We start from the raw sequence: 21,001 nt of genomic DNA on the forward strand, positions 1-21,001 counted from the left end.
GCCCCAGGTCAGCTTTGACTTGTGATGAAACAGCACCTTAAAGATGGCGGCAGTTGATGGGGCAGAAGCTTTTTGTGCTGCTTTGAACCTGCTGATCTTGCAGTGATGAGCAGACTCTAGGGGCAACACTGCCACCTGTGTGGAAGGTATTGCCCCATAAGTGAGGCTGTGATGCAGCCGTGCACCGCCCCCACCCTGAACAATTGCAGGAAGAAGACATGGAATTACTTTCAGAATACTTATTTATTTATTTATTTATTTTATACATACATTTCATGGTCAGCCCATGGCTGCCTCAACCCAGCCCAGCCAGACAGGAGTGTGTGGGGGAGGAAGGCCCAGAGAGCAGAGGGGGAGGGAAGGCAGCGGCTACAGCTGGAACTGCTATTGAGTGGAAGGGCACAGGGAAGCGGGCAGGCAGAAAGGCCTGTTCAGCTTGGCCCAAAGGAGGGGCAGAGTCCCCCAGGCGAGAAACCGCCCCAAGAGTGGCGGAGCATGGACTCTGCTTCCCTCTTGGGGTGGGGGGGAGGACAAAGAGCTCTGACATCTTGAAAGAGAGCCTGCAGGAAGTAGCAGTGGGACCCAGTGGCAATTCCACCTTCCCTGGAGGGCAAAGGCAAGGGTCAGGAATCAAGGCTGGGCTCAGGTGCCACGCAGCTGGAGCCATCAGCCCAGGCCCCCCTGCCTAAGCCACCATGAAGCAGGGTCTCTTCACCCCCATTGGGGGAGGGAAGGCAGTACCTCAGGCTTTGGAAAAACTGCTTTGTAGCAGGTGCCCTTCAGGATGAGGAAGGCCCACCTTCCCCATAGCAAGTCTGGCCCTCTCCCCACCTGGGTTCTTTGCATCTGAAGGACAGCCCCACAGAAGCCCCAGAGATCAAAGCAGGCAGTGATGCCCCCCCCTTCCTGCCCTGCCCAGAGGCGACAGTCGCTCCGCTACCACCTGCTGGGGGGCAAGTATTCTGCCGCCTGCCTCCCCTCCTCAAACAGCCATAGCTAGGTAAGGGGGGGAGGGCGGGGGAGGACAGGGGGCTGCCTCAGAGATAAAGTGCAGAGCGAATCCAAGTTAGGAAAGAGCAAAGTGATGTACAAAGCAGTGGGGAAAGAATTAAAGAGGGCTAGCTGCTCCCCATGATGGGGAGGGGGCAGGGATGCCAAGACCTCTAAACAGGCAAGGCGCTGCGGTGCCCTCACCAAGAGGGAGGGAGGGAGGGAGAGTCCCCTCCCCTCTGAAGAGGCCAGAGGCTTATGGCCAAGCGAAAGGCACCCCCTTGCACACCCACCCCAGGAAGCATCCTGAACTCAATGGGCATAGAGCTGCCTCCGGAGAAATTGGCACCTTCACACAGACACCTGCCAGACAGCCCACAACCCAGTGTGGGGAGGGGCCCCACGGAGGGACCAGCACCCCCAGCCCACATCTTTAAGGCCAGCAGGTGGGCAGGAAGTGGATCAAGGGAACATCCCAACTCCCCCCCCCCGCCTGGACCCAGCTGCCCCCCCCCCCGGTTACTGCAGGTAGCGGTAGGCCTTGAAACAGTGGTTCCCGGAGTCTGCCACCACGACATGTCCATCAGAGGTGAGCGCCAGGCCCTGTGGTCCATAGAGCGGATCCGCTGTGGTGTTTATGTAGGAGAGGAAGGAGCCTGAGCTATCGAAAACCTGGAAAAGGAGGAACCGGGATAAGGAGCCTGCAGAGGGAGCCTTAGGCCAACACTTCCAGTCCCAGGAGAGCAGCTGCCATCCATGGGGTGGAGAGGAGCCCAGGCAAGAGGTGCCCTAATGCCCTGAAAGACATCTCTGGGGCAGCTACCCTGGGAAGATGGCGCACAGTGCTGGTCACCTCTCCCCAAAAATGCTGCCAGAGGTGGAAAAAGGTGCCAGAAAGAGCAACCCAAATGAGACAGGAGCGGTCCACCTTCTCTATCAGGAAAAGCAAACAAGTCCAGTTTACAAAGAAAAGAATATGAAAGGAGGAGTTTCATCTAATTACAAGAATCGTGGGAAGAGCCACCAGGGGAAAAGATCCCCCTCCCCCTCAGCTCAGGTTCATCTGACAAAAGGTGCAAGAATGAGGCATTCACACGACATGCAATTCATGACTGAATCACCACACAGAGATTCCACAAAGGCCCCTACCTCGGAGGCAGTTTTAAGACTCAGCAAATTCACAAAGGAGAAAATAGCTCCGCAGAGCCTGCAGGTTCAAAGCCTGTCTACCTCTAAGCACAGCTGCTGGGCAGGGATGCTTCCCTGCCCTGCCCGCAGCCTTTCTAGGTGCACCAGCACTGGAAAAAGGGTGTCAGACTGGGTGTGCCCCACCAGGGGCATTCCCCGTGTCCTTAAGAGAGCACAGCCTCTTGGCTGCCAGAGAACAGAGGTAGCAGCATCGCTGAGCTGCCCAGAAAAGGACTGTGGCCAAGCTGCAGAGGCCAGGCTTGGCTCCAGGACAAGGAGCTGGCCTGAGCATGTGCAGGGTCCATCCCACTGCCTGTACTGGTGCCTGGGAATAGGGGCAGGGCTTCAGAGTCAGGCAGCGAGGACTCCTGGGGCTTTACACACTGTCTCTCTCTCCTTAAAAATCAACTGGATCACCCTGACAATGCCCCCCCCCCGGCTGGCTCATTACCCTCCTCCTCACCAGGGTCTTAAGCCCTCTTCTTTCACTGCCACCAGACATGGACTGAGGAGCCACACACACACACACATACCTGTCAGCATAAGCAGTTCCCCTGCCCCCCCCCCCACACAAAGTACCTGGATCCGGCTGTTGCCCCAGTCAGCCACAATGATATTCCCATTGGAATCCACGGCGACACCCGTTGGGGCATTGAATTGCCCGTTGCCCTCGCCGTGGGAGCCAAACTTGAAGAGAAACTCTCCGTCGGCACTGTACACCTGGGGAGTGGGCAGACACGTCATGGTTGGCAAAGTTCTCCCCTCCTCCACAGCGCCTCTGCCCCCCTCCCACACCCCTTGCCTCTTGGAATGTATCGGAGAAGGAAGGGAGCAGAATAATGAATGGCTTGGCCTTGCACGGCTTGCCCCAGACACAAGGCACTGGATGCCCACCCCCCCTTGTTGTTGTTATGTGCCTTCAAGTCGATTACGACTTATGGCCAGTCAGTCAGTCAGTCAGTCAGTCAGTTTTATTGCCTAGCCGTAGGCCATTGCAACATACAGAATCGCTGATCATTATATAAAACTACAGTTAAAACATTCTTTGGTAAATTTCAAGAGGTGTACAGGGCAAAACTTATCCCCTATGAATTACTCGACAATTGAGCCAGCTGTGCCGCACGGATCTTATGTGCAGCACAGGCAAAGAGAGCGACCCTGTGTGTAACCGCGACCCTATGAATCAGCGACCTTCAAGAGCATCTGTCATGGACCACGCTAAGGCCTAGTTTTGTGTGAGAAGACTTCCAGGAGCCTGCAGTTCCTGGCCCTAGCACGGAAGTGATCAGCATTCACTTCCATCCTCAGGATAATGAAACTGCCAAAACAATGCTCCCATTTTGCAGATGGAGACCCAAGCCTCCCCCCCCAAATAACAACGGTGCACTAAAGCCATCCAGGAAGATCTTGGGAAGGGTGGAGTATTTTATTCAATGAGGTTTTGCTCTGCACATTGGTGTGTATGTACCCTCAGCCTTTTCACTGTCTGAATTTTGGAGGGAATATCACTTTTTACACTCAGTATGACTATACTACCTGTCTCTGGGAAGACTTTGCCCACTTGATTAATATGCTGATTTCTTGCATTGTTGCCCCAAGCAAAACAGTTCTGTGCATCTCATTTTCAAAGCCTGTCTCAAACCCATCTGGCCACTGAGTGCAGCCGCTGTTTGATCTTAAATCCCCTTTTCAGCTCTTGGAATTGTGGAGATCTTTTCATTCTTACAGAGCCCCCCAACAAATAAGCCCTCTTCCTCCCTGACGCCCATTTGGAGTCACTCAATTTGCCACGGGATTGGGGGCATTGCTGCACCAAATCCAGACTGACTAGCAGGTCCCACAATAACTCAGGCGAAGGGCAACGTTTACCCCAATGCACCCTCACGAGCTCCATCATGACACTAAACGGAGGAGGAGGTGCTTCTCTGGGTGGACACGTGACGCTCCCTTGCAAATCTGCTGAGCCCCCAACTGTGGGTTCCTTTCAGCCAGCACGCGCTGTTCTGACAGGCCTCTCCCTGGGACCCTTTTTACTGAAAGGAGAGGGACCTCTGGCAGCATGCAAAGCAGGTGCTTCCTACTCAGCTCTGGAGCTCTTGCACCTTTGGGGCAGCCTCTCAACTGCTGTGGTGTGCTTTGGGGAGTGGGACAGCAGCACCAGACACGGACACAGACTCCCCAGAAGTATTTCAGACTTGATGCAACTCTTCCCCAGGAGTGCCAGGGGAATGGAAAGGCAGCCTCAACAAAAGCCAGTCTCTCTCTCACACGCATGCACACACACAGTCTCTCTCTCTCTCTCTCTGGCAATTTAAACTTGAAGAGCTGGCAGTTGAACCTCGTTGTGAATCTTCTCTCTCTCTCTCACTCACACACACACACAGAGGCTTTGCAGCCCACCTCCATTCAGGGAAATGGGGAGCGGGGGATGCTGGCTTTCATGGCAATAGCAGAAGAGGCAGGCAGGCAAGGCTACCCCCTGCCTCCTAGCCCTAGCTTTGAAGGGAAGGCTGGAAGGGTCCTGCAGGGCTGAACTCTCACCTTCACGGAGTGGTTGTGGAAGTCAGTCACCACAATCTCATTCTTGTTGTTGACGGCAACAAAGTGTGGTCCTGAGGAAAGGAAAAGAAAAGAAAGGAAGAGGGAGGGAGACTTGGCCTGCCACTGCTGGGAATCTGAGGGCCGGGGGGGGGGGGCAACTGCAAAGGGCTGGAGAAGACAACAGTGGGAAAGTTTGGGTCAAAGAACTGGGCTCTCTTTGGGAGGTACATTCAAGGCACACGGACATACAGAAATTGTCTATAGAAAGAGGAAAAGAAATCATGTGGGGAGAGTGGGAGAGAGTCGATCGCCTGCTTCTGTTGCCTGAAGTGAGTGCACACCTAAGAGGCCCTGAGCCAAACGCCGCCCCCTGAGGGCCCCGCCTGGCCCCAACCCAGAGGCAAGGGGAGAGTGCGAGGGGAGCCACCAGACAGTCTCTTATCAGGAGGTCTGTTCTGCACAACATAGAACCTTTCCTCTTTCAACAAGCCTTTTAAGTTGAGACCTATCCCAGTCTGCATCTGTGTAGAATTGCTTGTTAATATGTGTTTTTTTAAATAATATTTTTAACCCTTTTATTTAAAGATGTTTTTAAAGCTTTTTTAAAAATGTTTTTAAAGTTGTTTTGTTTTCATGTATTTTAATGTTTGTTTTTATGACGTTCTAAAGTGTTTTTAGTGCTTTTGTTTGCCGCCCTGGGCTCCTGCTGGGAGGAAGGGTGGGATATGAATCAAATAATAAACAAACAAATAAATAAATAATATTTCTCACCCTAAGTTAACCCTAAGTCACTTAAACACTTGTTCAAAGAGAGTAGTAACATTTGGTTTGAAGGAAGGTTTAGGGAGGAGGCTCCAATCATGCACCTTACCCCAGGCCCAATGCCAATTCTCAGCACCTGAGTGGATGTGCAAAACCACCCTTCCCCACCAGGTGGCCTCCAGATGTTGCTGGACTCCAGCTGCTGTCAGCCCCAACCGTGGACATACTGGCTGCTGGGTCTTGGAGCCCAACAAGTTCTGGATGACAGCAGGTTGGGGTAAAATCACCCACAGAGCAGAGTGCTAACTATGGAAGAGAAGGGCACAGACATGTTAGTGACCACACCAATGGCCAGAACTGTTAGTGAAGCTGAAGAAGTGCCCTTGTGGTAAGGAACAGCCCACAGTCCACAGCAAAGGAGCAAGGCCCGGGCGACAGAGCAGAGAGCTGGCAAGCCTACCCCTTCCCCCACCAACAAGTAAGTCTCCCAGAACAAAGGCAGCGCAGCAGGGCTGGCCGCAGAGAGCGCGAGAGAGCGTACTCACCAACCCGGTCCCAGCCTGGCCCCGGCAGAAGCCAACGGCATGCGGTAACAAGAGGAAACCTGTCAGTGTATTACCATCAAGGGTACCTGCAAACTGGCGCTCTGAGGTGCCTCGGCAGCCAAACTTGGTCACAAGCTTCCCATTTGACTGGAAGATGAAGACGCAGCAGGCCTTGTTGTCCACCACAATGATATGCCCGTTGCGGTCTACAGCCACGCCCTTGGGGCCCATCAAGCGGCCCGCTCCAATTTTGGTCTGGGGGGGGGGAGGAAGAGAAAGATCAGAGATGCCACCTGCGAAGGCAATGCCAGGCAGGCAGGCAGGGAAAACGAGAACGGAGCCACCCATCAGACCACAGAGGAGCCCACAACTCAGTGGCAGGAGACTGCCCCACAGTCAATCCTCAAGTGGCATCTCCAAGTTTGGTTTTAAAAAAAAGAAAAATCAGGTAGCAAGTCATGAGGCAGGCCCTTCTCAGCCTGACAACCTCAACAGCTACCGCCAGTCATGGTAGGCAGACCTCGGCTAAACAATCCTGCCATCTGACCTGGTCTAAGGCAGCTGCTGATGTTCCTAAGTGTGGCCTACACACAAACAAGGTAAGGAGGAGTCACAGCCTGGGTTTGGGGTTCAGCCCTTCCACCAGTCTTCAGCTCTGGCCCATCTCTCCTAGCGCGCATACGCACGCACACACACACTTTGTTCCATCTGCACCCTGCCATGTTCCCCAGAACATGACCCTGCAAAAGCAACACTTTCCTCCATCAGCCACCTGGATAAGTTTGCCACAGCTCCCTCCTTAGGGTCAGGATCTTATGGGGTCATCTAGTTAGCTCAACCGCCAGGCTCCAACAAGGAAATTGGCATCCCAAACATTCCAGAATATCACAGGCCCATTTGGTCTGCCTTCCAAACCTTCTCCAGACACCTGGTGGTACCAAGACTGCAAGGCATGGAGGGGGGCAGGCATCACCCTTCCCAGTGGTGGTGGGAACTCTACAGTGCTACTTCTTTCACTTCTGATGGGAGCCAAAGACCCTTCCATACCCCATAATTGCAGCCCCCAACTGGGGGGTGGGTGGAAGTTGCCTTCTGCCTCCTCGGAGACCTTACCTTGAACTTGCCCTCAGGGGAAAAGATGCTGACCCAGCGATTGTCATAGTCTGCAATGATGATGTCCCCATTGAGGTCAACGGTGACCCCTGTGGGGCGCTGCAGCTGGCCTGGGGAGCGGCCTCTCACGCCGAAGCGCAGACGGAACTGGCCCTCGTTGGAGAAGACCTGGCATGTACCGGAGGAGGAGGGGGGAGAGAGAGTGTGTGTCAGGTGGTGGCCCAGTCAGCCTCAGCAGGCAGCTAGAGGCAGGGGCAAGGCTGGCCACACCCTACCTGCACGCACTGGTTATTGCTGTCGGCCACCACGATGCGGCCACTGCTGGAGGTGGAAATCCCCTGCAAGTTGGTGAATTCACCTTTTTCCCGGCCCCGACTACCTGCAGCCAGAGGAAGGGAGACAGAGAGAGAGAGAGACGGCAAAGGTCAGTGAAAAGCAGCTCAAGAAAGCTCACTCACGCTAAGGCTGCTCACTTGGAGGCAGCCAGCCCCTGAATTTGCCCATCAGCTCCCCTCCCCGCTCTCTACCTTGACCATTAAATACAGGTGGCCAGTGCAGTGGCAGGCAAGTGCTGCACGAGACCTAAGCAGCAGCGCCGTCCGTGCCCCCAGGGGAAGCGGCCACGCTGCAGGGTCACCTGCCTGCTCCCGGCACCCACAGGCGTCTCCCCGACACTGACCCACACGGAAGATCAGCTCGTCCTCAATGGGGTTCTCCTTCTTTTTGCTACTGCTGTACATGCTGGATGGGCGGCGCACAGCCTTCTGGCGGATGTGGCCACTGCTGGGGGACTTGACCCGGCGCTTGACGTCATCTGGGGAGGGGGGCACGTCGGAAGCCTTGACAGCTTTGACGCGGAAGGGGCTGCCGCGGATCAGCTGCCCGTAGAGGTGGATGGAGAGAAGGTGGTCGCCCTCATGGCGAGGAGTGTACAGCAGTTCGTACGTGCCGTTCTTGTTATCCAGCACCTCGTGGTCCAGGGCAGAGCCGTCAGGCGCCGTCACCTTGGCCTGCAGACAGGCGCTGCCGCTGCGCACCAGCTCGCCGTCCTTGTCCTTGGTGGTGATGGTGAGCGAGGCGGCCTGGCCGACCACAGCGTGGCGAAGGCCCTCTCCGGTGGCCACGGTCTTGTGAGCGATGGCACTGGTGCTGAGCAGCACACCCAAGTTGAGGATGGACTTGCGCACACCCTCCGTCTCCACCACATAGTCCACCTGGGCGTTCTCATGGGGCTGCTCGGGAAACTCGCGGCTCGCAAGCTCGCTCAGCCGCTCGCTCATCTGCTTCTTCACCAGCAGCACCTCTGTCTCCGAGCCGTGGTCCAGCGCCTGCTCAGTGAAGCTGCAGCTGCTCAAGATGTTCTCCTGGCCTTGGCGAAGGGTGTCCAGCTGGGCCTGCAGCACCTGCGGGAGAGGGAGGAGCTGGACACTGGCAGGCCAGCAGGTGCGGCTGGGCAGGGTGAGGCGGCTGGGTAGCCATCCTCACAACATCTGCCGCTGAGGACTCACCTCCCAGTGGACAGACCAGGTTGGAAGACTGGAGGGTGCTGCTGCTGCTGCTGCAGTGCTTTCCCTCCCACCACGCGGCCTGCTTCAGGCCCCACTGCAGACTCCCACCCCCAGTTGGTTCCTGCAGATGGGTGGGGGTCTCAGCCTACACACCAGTGGCTTTGCATATCCACTGACCAGGGAAAGGGGTGCCCAGCCCTCCATGTGGACAGGAGAAGAGCATCTGCTTTGCCAACAGGAGGTCCCAGGTCCAATCCCCAACGGCAGCATCTCCAGCTAGGGCTGGGAGAGAGACGCTGCCAGTCAGTGTAGACAATACTGAGCTAGTTGGACCAATGGCCTGTCGCAATATAAGGCAGCTTCCTCTCTCCCTGTAACAGATGGTCACTTCCTAAAGTGAGATTGGGGGCAGAAGTGACGGAATGAATGCATCGGAGGGCAGGACAGAAGGACTGATCCTGGAAGCACTCTGGGGTTCTCTTGGGGTCCACAGAGAAGAGGCTGTAGTAAGTGATGGAGGAGGAGGAGGAGGCGGCCCAGGTCTCCAAGCACAGCCTCAGCCACACCTGCTACTGCCCACAGGACCTCTCAACTGTGAAGCGTCTGGAGCTGCCACTGGGAGCCACCTGCGTGGAGGCTGGGTGCACTGTGTGTGGCGCGGAGCCTCATGGGGGCCCGTGATGGGACCCTGCATTGCAAGATGCTCTCAGCCTCCCTGCAAGTAGTCCATGGGCAACTCCCAGCTTGGGAAAGGTTATCAAGGCTCCTCAATCACGTGGGGATGCTGCAGCCATGGCAGGGCCCGCCTGGGCTCACCCATGCGGGCTTGCCCTCTGCAGAGTTTCCCCTCAGGCTCAGCAGACCACATTTCACCACACCCTGCCTGGTGTCAGATGCAGGTGCCATAGGCTCAGCAGCCACCCCGGTTGGGAGGGAGCAGCAGAAGCGAGACAGGACATGGACACAGGTGCCGACAGCCTTGCCGGGGGGGGGGGCAGGGACAGTGTCAGACCCACAGCCCAGTCCCCAGACTGGCCTGGAGCAGAGGGACAGTCAGTACACAGGTGCAGGGGTGCAAGGGCCAGGGCTGAGCCTACCACAGATTCATTTTCCCATTAGCCAACTGGCCACTGGCTCAACCAGAGAACAAAAATCTCTGCTGTTTGGAAAACAGGGAGGGGCTGGCCATTGGTCAGTTGGGAGCACAGGTCTAAGGCAGGTGGAGAGCTGGGAAGAGAAAAGCAACTATGTTGGCCCCCTCGATATATGCTTTGTTATTCAAAAAGAACAACAACTGTTTTCAGAAGCCGCTATTCACGCTCAGCCTGAAATCTCACAAAACACCCACTTGTGGTCGCTTCAAGTCACAAGGCCCAGAGTGGAATTTCAGCCAGGATCAGCCCACACTGAACTCCAGACCTTCCCTAGCAGAATTCTCCAGTTCCCATCCTTCTGGGATTTTAGAGACAGTATTTAGGATTTAAGTACATTTGAAACTGCAAAAAAAAAAAGGCTCCTTCAGAACAAACTGATCAAATTAAACAGTAACAGCAAACCCCTAAGGCTGGACAGTGTCCACCAAAAAGTTCTTAACAGTTCAAATGTGAAACTGCTGACACTTCGCACCTCATGTAAACATTATGCTAAAGACGGCCTCCTTACACTGTCTACCTACCACCATCACCAAGGCCCAGGAAAGTACAAATCCATCAGCCATGAGGAAGGAAGGAAAGCATCAATAAAGCAGGGGTTATTATTAAGGCTTTGCTGAAGAAGAACCTTCCCTTGCAGAAGCCACGCTGGAAGCCCTGCCTTGGTAGGCTCTTGAAAACCCTCAAATACAAACAGAAACTAAAGTAAAGGTCCTGCGGCAGAGACACTTGCTAAGTTCAGACAACCCTCCAAACCACGGTGAATCGTGCATGCTGCCAATGTGCACAGTCCCTCCTCTCCACTCACACTTGCTCCCTCCTTCCAATTTCCTGTTTACAACTAACTGAAACTGCCACGGCGCCTGAACTGGCTAATGATGACTGACAGAACTTGCTCTCCAAAAGAGACTCAGATTCCAGCTTCAGATTGGACCAAGTGCCACCCACTGATTGTCAACTGGGATACTGCAGCAAACTGTAATGAACGTTGAATGGGAAATGAGAGGAAAGGCCCCTAACAAGGAGGGAGGGCACGGAGGGAGCCAACAATCCCACAGCTCACGTCAGGGTCTGGAAGATTACCTGAGCTCAGTGGCTCCACAGCTGGCTTCCAAAATCCTTTTGACAAAACCCCCATCAAAGCTCCGGGTCAACCTCGCAGTCATGGGTGAAGCAGCAGCAGTGCAGGAATAAAGGCCAATTCTCACAATGGGGGGGAGGATAAGTAGTGCCCCCACATGAAACTGTACTGAGACCAGTGAGATATTTTAAAAAAAGCAAATTCCATGCAAGGTATCTCAATGCTGTTATTTAAATCAATGTATGGCTCTGGTCACCATTAGCTCCAAAACGTTTGGCAAGGCGCCAGAAAAGGCACACATAAAAGGCATTTTCTAAAACGTTCAGCAGGTCTGGAACGCCAACCTTGCAAGGCTAAAGCAGCTGCAACTCTTTATTCAGGGTTAGGGAGAAAAGAGCAGCAAAAGGGGGAGGGAGGACTGTGGACATGATCGAAGTTCATGAAATTAAGCATCGTGTGGAATAAGCGGGTAGAGAGAATTTAGCCTCCCTCTCTGTAACGCCATCGCAAAGTGGCTGACGTGGCTTTGAGACAGGATTGTACAAATTGTTAGATAACAGGCCTGACAGCAGCGATTCGCCACAGGAGGAAAGTGGAGCTTGCACATACAGGAGCAGTCTAACGCCGCATGCCAGATGCTGTGGGGAAGACAGAGGCAGAGAATCTCCCAGGAGGAAGAGGCTGGTGACGACGGGAAGCTGAATGTTTGGGCTGGCCCAGCATGGTGAGTCTCTGGCTCTAATGGCCTTTGCTAAAACAGGCCTCTCTGGCTTCTGAGGGCCCAGCAAAGACTGGTCTGGGGGCTCAGTCAGACAGCTGGAGCAGGAGGCGAGAGATCACCCCAGCCAGGGCTTACCTTCTGCTTGGCCCCACACAAGGCCTCCAAGTCCCGGACCAGCAGCCCTTTCCTCTGGTGCAGGGCCTTCTCCAGCTCAGCAAAAGTGCTTCCGATCTCAGCCACAGCACCATTCTTGCGCTCCACCAGCTGCTGGCTGATCTCGGACACCAGCCCGATGGCTGTGGCCAGCTGCGGCAGCCTGGAAGGAAAGCAGGGGAGGCCTGCTGGTCCAGCCAATGCTGCAGACGCCAGACCTTGGCCAGAGCAGTAGCTGCTGCCCCTCCCGGCTCCTCAGAAGCCCCGCTGCAATGCCACCCACCCCTTGGCCCAGGGCGGTACCGGCTCTTGATGGCGTCCAGCTGCTGCCGCAGGGAAGCCTTGTGCTGCTCCACGACGTTGCGCAAGGGAACCGTCATGTGCTCTCGATGCTCGCCTGCCGTGCACTCGTGGCACATGGCCGTCTCGCAGGACTCACAGTAGTATTCCATCATCTGGGGAGAGGAAGAAGCCACCGGTACAAGGGCCAGCCCATTCCCCCACCTCAGCCAGCCTTGGGGGAGCAGGAGCCAGAGCAGGCCCCTCCCTCCTGAGTGGCCCTGGGGGAGGGGCTGCCGCAGCTGAGCAAGTCAAAGGCCCCAGGGTCAATCCAGTTCAGAAAGGGAGACCTCAGAGGGGCAAAGGGTCTCCCCTGGAGATGCCACGCTGACCAAAGTGCCTCCAGGCTCCCACCTCCACACCTGGGGAGAGACTCCAGGCCCACAGCAGGCCCCTTCGCAGTCCTCCTGAGAAACTGGTGTAGGGGAACCTGCCCATCCCGGCAGACCTCTCCCCAAAAATATACTGCAGCTCCTTTCACAGCCATTCCTCCACCCACCTCCCAGATGGGCCCCTCCAGCACCCTACACACGCGCAGAGCACCCACCTTCCCCTCGTGGTTGGGGCAGGAGAGCGGCTTGCCGGGCACAGCACTGACGGAGTCCAGCATGGCAGCGGCAGCGTCCTCGTGGCTGGCACTGTCAGGTTGCCGCTGCAGCACTTCCATGAGGTTGGTAATGAAGAAGTTGTTCTGGAGGGCAGCCACGCCCTTCTCGGGCAGGATGGAGGTCTGGCGGCACACGGGGCAGGAGAGGGTCAAGCTTTGGGGTGGGATATAATTCTGGAGACACCTGGGGCAGAGCAGGCAAGAGGAGACGGAGGGTCAGGTGGCCTAGTGCCCGCTGCTCACAGGGAGGGGAGGAAGGGCAAGGAGGAGGAGGCGGCACAGACGAAGCCAGGAGGGAGTGGCAGGAAATGGGGGGGGGAGTGGCAGGAAATGGGGGGGGGAGCGGAAAGAGGGGGGGAAGACAGACCGGGGAGAACAGAGGAGTCAAGAAGCTTCAGAGCACTGTAGTCTTCAGGGCTGGGAGGGACCTGTTACAGTCAGCTCTGTTCCCCCCAACACAACACACACACCCCTGCCCTCCATGCACAGCACCCCTGACAGGTGCCTCTTCACCTGCAAGCATCCAAGGAATTCTGCTCCTACGTTCTCCAGCTGCAGGATGGGCCTGTAGTGGAAGCCGCTTTGCTCAAAGCCTTTCCCCGCCCCACCCGGAGTGCAAACAACCCACGCCACCTGCCAGGTCCCACCCAACACCCCCTACTCTCTTGCACTTCAAGCCCCCTTCTTCTGGCAGAGCCACTCCGGAGCAAGGCAGTCCTGCCGTGCCTGCCCCAAGAAGAGCCAGAGGCCACCCTGCACCGTGGACCCACAGCCTCCTGCCACATTGGCCATGCAGCTGTGGCCGGTCACAGCAGCACCATGCTTTGCTGGCTCCTCCTTCAGGTATGAGGCCACCCCTGCAAGGCCTCTTATGCCACCCAAGCACCTCCCCACGTCCACCACTGAATCATCACACCCAGCTCAGCCACCTCCAATGAGGTTCTGGCTTTGGCAGCAGAGACTGGTGCCTCTCCAGGGGACCAGACCATCTGCAAGGTCGCAGTGTGCCCGGCAGAAGATCTGGACGTGGAGACTGGCACTTGTCGGAAGCCAGTGTGGATTCCCAGATCTCAGCACAAGGCCAAAAGAGGGCCAGCCTGGCCCTGGCCCTGGGCCAGCGATCCACAAAAGCCCCCAGCCATTCCCTGCCCTTGTCCTTCCATTGTGGCAACAATGAGAGCAGAGGGAGGTTACTTCATTGTGTTTTTAAATGTACAGCCCGCTCCTTCCCCGAGGACCAAGGGGTATAGCCTTCTAATAAAGCTTTCACTACAGGGCCTAACCCTTCCCAATTGAAAGGGGCAGCCTCTCCACACAGGCCTGTCTCAATCCTGTGGCTGCACTCACACGATGATGCCTGGATGGGACAGTGCATGGCGCTCTTGCGGGCACGCTGAATTTGACTGCACCTCCACCTAAGCATGCCTCAGAAAGCCACTAATGCTGACTTCAGTCCCTCTCCACCCACCCAAAACCTGCTATAGGGGGAAATAACTCTTGCATGCTAACGCTAAGTAAGGTCCCATGGTAAGCGACACTAATACAAAAAGGAGTCCAAAAAGGGGCAGGAGTTTCTAAAAGAGGAAATTCTAAAGGCGCAATGGCAAACAATTCCGTCAAGGAAAGAAGGGGGAAGACAACAGAAGAAGCCAATGCGGCTTCACAGAAAGCGTAGAGAGGACCTGAAAACAAAAAAGGACACATACAGGAAGTGGAAAGAAGGCCAGGCCACAAAGGAAGAGTACAGGCAGGGTAGCACGGAATTGCAGGGATGGTGTCATGAAGGCAAAAGCTGAGAATGAGCTGATTTAGTGAGAGATGCTAAATGCAACAAAAAAGCTTTCTTCAGGTATGTCCATAGTAAAAGACAGAGAAAAGAAATGGTGGCACAGCTACTCAATGAGGGTGGCAGAATGATAACAGATGACAAAGGCAGAAATGCTCAGTTTCTACTTTGGCTCAGTCTTCTTCCAAAAAAGGGTCTATGACCCTCCTGGCAAACATGAAGGGGTAGGATTGCAGCTTGAGATGGATAGACAAATGGTCAAGGAACACCTAATCACTTTGAACGAGTTCAAATCTCCAGGGCCCAATGACCTGCATCCTAGAGTAATGAAAGAACTGGCTGAAGAACCCTCAGAACCACTGTCTATTATCTTTGTGAAATCGTAGAGGAGGGTGAAGTGCCCAATGACTGGAAGAGGGCTAATGTCCCTATCTTCAAAAGGGGCAAAAAGGAGGAACTGGGAACTACAAACCAGTCAGCCTGACATCGATCCCTGGGGAAATTCTGGGGCAGATTATAAAGCGGTCAATCTGTAAGCACCTTGAAAACAATGTAGCGATTACTAGAAGCCAACATGGATTTGTCAAGAACAAATCCTGCCAGACTAATCTATCTCACTTTTTGATCGGGTAACCTCCCTGGTAGACTGTGGGAATGCCAGGGACATAATATATCTCAACTTCAGTAAATTTAGAAGCATTAAAAAAGCATCAAAAGCAATAGGGGAGCCAATCTAATGGCTGAAAGAAATGAGACACTTCCTGGTCTTTGCAGCTTTCTCTAAGGTGAATCTCAAAGTGTGGTACACATAAAACAACTTTGAGGGAAAGAAGATGTCAGACATCCAAAGATGGCTTGCTTGTGTTACATATCTACAGAGATCATATCGCAAAGGATGTTGCAATGGCCCCTAGCATAAGTTGCCTTCAAAATGGGCTGAGACATATTGGTGAAGAACAGGCCAGTCACTTATCAGATGCTGGGAGGTAAAAGAACAGGGGTTGCCATGTCCATCACAGCCTGCGTGTGACTTTACTGGGCACTGGAGATGGGGTGGGGTGGGGGTGGAGAAGACACAGGGGCAATGGCTGCATTATATTTCTAGACTAGCGCTCAGAACAATCTACTACAAAGCAGAGTGAGAACAGAAAACAAGAGAACACCACTTGTTGCTATTGCTGTCACTCAGAGCTCCCAGTTCAAATCACTCACACACATCACCAATGATCTACAAGCCCATCCTGGACAACAGCACTTCCCCCTCACAGGCCTCGGGGGACAGGGCTGTATTTGCTCACAGACAACCTGAAACAGATCCTCACCAGCAACAACAGGCCACATGGCAGAGCCAGATGCCAGCTCTGCCTTCCTCTGGCAGCACTATCACAGGGCCTACCTACTGGCATTATCCATGGCACCAAGGGCGAGCCTTCCAATGCGATAGATGCCCTCATCTGCCACCAATGTCCTCCTTCATTCTCCATAAGACAAACAGGCTGGTCCCCATCCCCACAAAAGAACCAACCAACTCAAGAGTAATACTAGAAATGGCAATACTCAGAAGCCAGTGGGGGGTCAGCTCAACCTCCCAGAAATCTCCCTCTTCCCCCCAACACACAACTTAGAGAGACACCCTAGAAGTCTGTTACTTGTTCCCCAGTTCCTCCTTTCCCTCACACCCCTCAAGATAAATACATAAATAAATAAAGCAAAGCAGCACTTCCAATTTCTGTTGTGCTCAGCAGAGTAAAGCTCATCACTGCAGTCTCTTGACCGGAAACTGCAGGAAGCTGGATTTTGAAAACCACAACTCTTGATGACCTCCAGGCCAGGGGAAGGCAGATGTGGAGTGGGAGGGGGGAGCAGAAAGAGAAGGGTTGCTCTCACCTTTCGCAGAAGGTGTGGAGGCACGGGAGCACCTTGGGGTTGTGATAGCGGTCCAAGCAGATGCTGCACACTAGGAATTGCTTGTCGATCTGCCGCACCACTGGGCTCGAACTCGACTCTCGCTTCGCCATGGTGACGGTCGGGTGGAGGCCTGAGTGGCACCCTCTGCGGCTGGCCTGCCAAGGAAGGAAGGGCGGAAGAGGCGGACAAAGGGTGACACCAGACCTCAGGAGGAGGCACCGCAACCCAAACACGCACACACACTCTCCCCCTTGGCACAGGGGAGAGCGGGGTCCTGAAAATCATTCCTCCCCTACTCGGCAGTATGCAGGGCTAGGTGAGCAGCTCCTCTACAAATCGGTCTCCCTCCCTCCCCGCCACCACGGGGGGGACACACCGCCAGGAACTACAAGTCACCTTGGCCCAAGAGCCAGAAGATGCACATCTGCCTCCCCCCGTTGCCAGGCCGGCTCCCCCTCCCGCCCCTCCCTCAGGGCCAGTCCGAGGGCCAGTCCGAGGGCCAGGCCTGCGACGCCTGCCCGCCCGCCGCCCTCACCCCACGCGGCGGGCCACATCCCGGCAGCGGCGCAGGGCTAGGCGGGGAGTGGCGCTCTCACCGGGTTCTCCGGGCCGCGGGGGCCCCCTCGGGTCCGGCTGTCAGGAGCCTCACGCCTGCACTCCAGGCATGGCGCAGCGGCGGCCCGAGGACCTTCCGGGTCTAGCAGTAGGACGGCCCGCGGCGAGCCGGGCTGGGCGGGCGGAGGCGTCGGCTCCTCCCCTTCCCCTGGAAGGGAGGCGAGGCAGCTGTGTGCCACACAGCCCGGCCAGGAGGAGGAGGAGGAGGAGGGTCTGCGGGCGGCAAGCCGCTTCCCCGCCCCTCGGTGCTCAGGGAAGGGCCCCTCCCGGCAAGACACGCTGGGCCGGGGCCAAGGCGCCCCCGAGCGCCAAAGGAAAAAGAGCAGCCCGCCCCGCTGCTTGCGGGAGGCGGAAGGGAAATCAGCTGGGCGAGGGGGGGGCGGCCCCGCCCCCGCCCCTGCCCCGCCCCCGCCCCTGCCCCGCCCCGGCCCTGCCCCCGCCGGCACACGGGGGCGCAACCAAGAGGGTCCCGCAGGGGTATCGGCCCCGCCGCCTTGCTCCAGAAACCCGGCCCCGCCCTTCCTCGCCTGCTGCTCGACCGGCCGTCCCTTCGTGGCTCTGCGCCAGGCGCCTTCCGCGCGTGCCAGCCCGGGAGAGGCGGCCCATTCCCCTCCCCCCGCCCCGATCTTGGCACCATTCACTCACCGGCGGAGTGGCTGCCTGGCTGACGGCTTAGCGGGGGGGTGCTGGAGGGACCAGAGCCCACATCGCCCGGGACGCCCGCGGGGGGGAGGCCCGGCGTGCTGCACCAGGTGGCGGCGGCGCCTCCCGCTCCGGCTGGGCTGGGCTGGCTCACCGCATCTCCTCCGCGGCCGGAGCGTACCACTGCACACGCCGGAGGGGGGCGAGAGGGGGGGTTTCGGCCGGCGCCCTTAGCCGGAGGCGGCCGGGGACCGTCTCCCTTCCCACTCGCGGCCTCCGCCTAAGCCCCGAGAAAGTCAGGACCTCTGGGCAAGCGGGGCCGCCCTGTCCCGCCCCCTCTCCGGAAGCAGGAATGGTCGCGCCCGCCGCGCCAAGCCGCCGGAGCCGCAGCAGCTGCGGCTCCTCCGCAGTGCCCAAGCCGGAGAAGCGGAGCCCACCGAGGTGGGGGGTGGGGGGCCAGGAGCGAGCGTCAGGCCGCCCTTGCCCCGGGAGGCGAGGAGAAGAGCCTGCTCCAGCCCGCTACGGGAAAGGGAGGAGGGAGCGATGGTGGTTGTCATGGGAACTGCATCTAGGCAAAGGGTACCCGCGGAGGATGCTGCAGGGGAGTGGCAGGAGGGAGGGGCTTCTTCGCTCCAGGGAGGGTCCTCTGCCCCCCCCACCCGCAGTTCAGGAAGGTCACCGCATGGCGCCCAGTGCCGCTGGAGATTTTTCATGGAAGCGCCTTCCGGAGGCCCAATTAAGACATTCTCTCTCTCTCTGCAATGATCCGTGTGTGTGTGGGAAGTGCCCGGCAGGGCAGGAAGGCAACCGCCCTCCCTGCTTTAGCCCTAGAGGCAGATGCTCATGGGATGTGGGGGCACCACTAAGTCACTGTGGCTAATAGTGGTTAAAAGACTTCTTATCCTTCATGCATTTATCTAAACCACTTTTAAACCCGCCCAAAGCAGCAGCCAGCACTAAATCTTGCAGAATGCCATGCCTATTAAATTCACTGGGTGACCCTGAATCATTCCAGTGAACATCAGAAGAGCCTGTTGGGCTACTGGATGAGGCCAAAAGCCTCTCCAGTCCGGTTGTCGGCCACATGATCCTAAGTGCCACAGCCCAACTCATCCCCAGCCTGGGAGGCAGCAACATGGAACCACCACCTCTTCTCTGGGTCTGGAGGGCTCCTGACAGGTCTCCTACTTGCTCAAGGGGTATCAACCCTTGAGCCTGGTGTGATACTGGAAGGGCAAGGCCAGGACGAACCCTCTTGTAACCCCTCTCCCCTCCATAATAGTCACCTCCCCTATCCGGCCCATGCCCACCCCCTCTCCCAAGAGGAACCCTCCTCGCTGCTCCAGTCCAGCTCCTGAGCAGACAGTGCCTGGCCTGGCCTGGCCTGGCTGCAGTATAATGGCTCCCCCCATCCAGTAAAGTCCTCTGACCCGCTGCCCCATAGTCTTACTGTGCCATGGCCAGGTCACGTCTTCACTGGGCCAAGGGCCCTGCTGCTTCTACCCCACAGCAACGGGAGGGGGCACCTGAAAGGCAGCAAACAGAGAAGGAGGAGGAGGTGTTACTCTGTGGATATGATGCAGAGGGTTCCAGGGCTGCTCCCTTGCCAGCTATTCCTCACGGCTGCCCAGGATATTCTCCTTGCCCTCCGTCTCCAATGGCCATTTCACAGTCGTGTTTTCTGGGCCCGCTGCAAGGCAGTGGATTCAAAGTGCTGGTTTGGACCTATAAAGCCCCTTATGGCTCAGGACCCCAATACCTCTGCAAAGCCTCCCCCTGCTGTGAGCCCACCCGGACCCTTAGGACTTCCTCCGAGGCCCTTCTCCAGGTCCCCCCTCTGAGGGAGGCCAGGATAGTGAGGAGGGAAAGGGACTTCTCAGCTGTGGCTCCCCGTCTCTGGCATCCCTCCCCAGCGAGGTCCACCTGGTGTCTTCCTTGACACCTTTTTGGGGCCAGGTAAAGACTTCTCTTCCCCCAAGGCTTTTCATAGGCTAGGATGATGCTCTTTGTGTTAACGTGCTGCCACCAAAGCTTCCTGTGACTGTTTTGGGGGCCGCGGCTGTTTATTGTTGCTGTTTTCATTGTATGACATTTTTGTGTTTTTAACAATGTTGTAAGTCTCTTGCAGATCATTCTGGTTGCCCTCTTCTGAACCTTTTCCAACTCTATAATATCCTTTTTGAGATGAGGCAACCAGAACTGTACACAGTATTCCAAATGCGGCCGCACCATAGATTTATACAACGGCATTATGATATCGGCTGTTTTATTTTCAATACCTTTCCTAATTATTGCTAGCATGGAATTTGCCTTTTTCACAGCTGCCGCACACTGGGTCGACATTTTCATCGTGCTGTCCACTACAACCCCGAGGTCTCTCTCCTGGTCGGTCACCGCCAGTTCAGACCCCATGAGCGTATATGTGAAATTCAGATTTTTTGCTCCAATATGCATAATTTTACACTTGTTTATATTGAATTGCATTTGCCATTTTTCCGCCCATTCACTCAGTTTGGAGAGGTCTTTTTGGAGCTCTTCGCAATCCCTTTTTGTTTTAACAACCCTGACAATTTAGTGTCATCAGCAAACTTGGCCACTTCACTGCTCACTCCTAATTCTAGGTCATTAATGAACAAGTTGAAAAGTACAGGTCCCAATGCCGATCCTTGAGGGACTCCACTTTCTACAGCCCTCCATTGGGAGAACTGTCCGTTTATTCCTACTCTCAGCTTTCTGCTTATTGTCTCAACTTCAGACAGCACCTTGAAATAATTTTATTGATGAGTGAATATAAAAACATATTGAAAAATACAAATTGAATTACCAGTGTGCAATTAATTGGTTAAGATATTTGATTTGTATACTCATTATTTAATGTTACCAGCCTTTTTCTTGGGGCATCTTATAAAGATTAACAGATTTATTGTGGCAGAAATAAGTTGTAGTCATGGTGTATAAGGATGATGCAGGAGGGGGCAGTTTGAGCTGAAACCTGGTGGAAGAGGGCGGCTGCACTTTCCACCCTGGAGGTGGGGGACAGCACCATGCCTCAAGGTTGCAGCAATGCCCTGCCATTTTTTTTTTTGTCCAGGCTGGGAGTTCTGCACCATGGGTACCCTTCCTTCAACTCCTCTACAGGACAGGCAGGCACACACACATTCTATTTCTTCATTTATACTCTCTGCATTCTTGGGCCAGCAATTAGAGCTGGTGCCCATTTTGCATTTAAGGACATTGTGAGCCTCCCAGAGCAAGAGTTAGAAGATTACATTATCTTTCATCAATTAATGAAAATAGTAGCCACAAATACCTGACACATCCCTTAGAGCAAAGTCCATCTAGCATCCCTGT

The 21,001-nt window shown here is 55.6% G+C and overlaps 1 protein-coding gene across 3 annotated transcripts; it reads right to left on the reverse strand.

The window, feature by feature from the left end:
• Positions 1 to 224: 224 nt before the first annotated feature.
• TRIM3 (tripartite motif containing 3) lies at positions 225 to 18,217 on the reverse strand. 3 transcript variants are annotated; one of them, XM_061629284.1, is made up of 12 exons: positions 17,654 to 18,217; positions 16,373 to 16,548; positions 12,640 to 12,883; positions 12,057 to 12,208; positions 11,736 to 11,916; positions 7,819 to 8,542; positions 7,415 to 7,518; positions 7,140 to 7,307; positions 6,101 to 6,281; positions 4,720 to 4,790; positions 2,758 to 2,898; positions 225 to 1,662 (listed from the first exon to the last, which is right to left on the reverse strand). In XM_061629284.1, exons 2-12 carry the CDS (start codon positions 16,501 to 16,503, stop codon positions 1,510 to 1,512), a joined length of 2,250 nt encoding a protein of 749 aa, XP_061485268.1. In that variant the 5' UTR covers positions 16,504 to 16,548; positions 17,654 to 18,217; the 3' UTR covers positions 225 to 1,509. The 3 variants fall into 3 exon arrangements, with proteins under 3 accessions (XP_061485268.1, XP_061485267.1, XP_061485266.1); XM_061629283.1 differs by lacking the exon at positions 17,654 to 18,217 and adding an exon at positions 16,990 to 17,368 and having other exon boundaries at positions 6,113 to 6,281; XM_061629282.1 differs by lacking the exon at positions 17,654 to 18,217 and adding an exon at positions 16,990 to 17,368.
• Positions 18,218 to 21,001: the final 2,784 nt, after the last annotated feature.

The sequence above is a fragment of the Rhineura floridana genome, chromosome 5, assembly GCF_030035675.1.
Source record: "Rhineura floridana isolate rRhiFlo1 chromosome 5, rRhiFlo1.hap2, whole genome shotgun sequence".
Lineage (NCBI taxonomy): Eukaryota > Metazoa > Chordata > Lepidosauria > Squamata > Rhineuridae > Rhineura > Rhineura floridana.

Bases quoted from the DNA above. Each gene is read 5' to 3' on its own strand.
- TRIM3 (XM_061629284.1), bottom strand. From the start codon at position 16,503: ATGGCGAAGCGAGAGTCGAGTTCGAGCCCAGTGGTGCGGCAGATCGAC. The intron at 12,884-16,372 runs GTGAGAGCAACC...GCTCTGCCCCAG, and splicing joins CTCCACACCTTCTGCGAAAG to GTGTCTCCAGAATTATATCC. The intron at 11,917-12,056 runs GTACCGCCCTGG...CTTTCCTTCCAG, and splicing joins CTGGACGCCATCAAGAGCCG to GCTGCCGCAGCTGGCCACAG.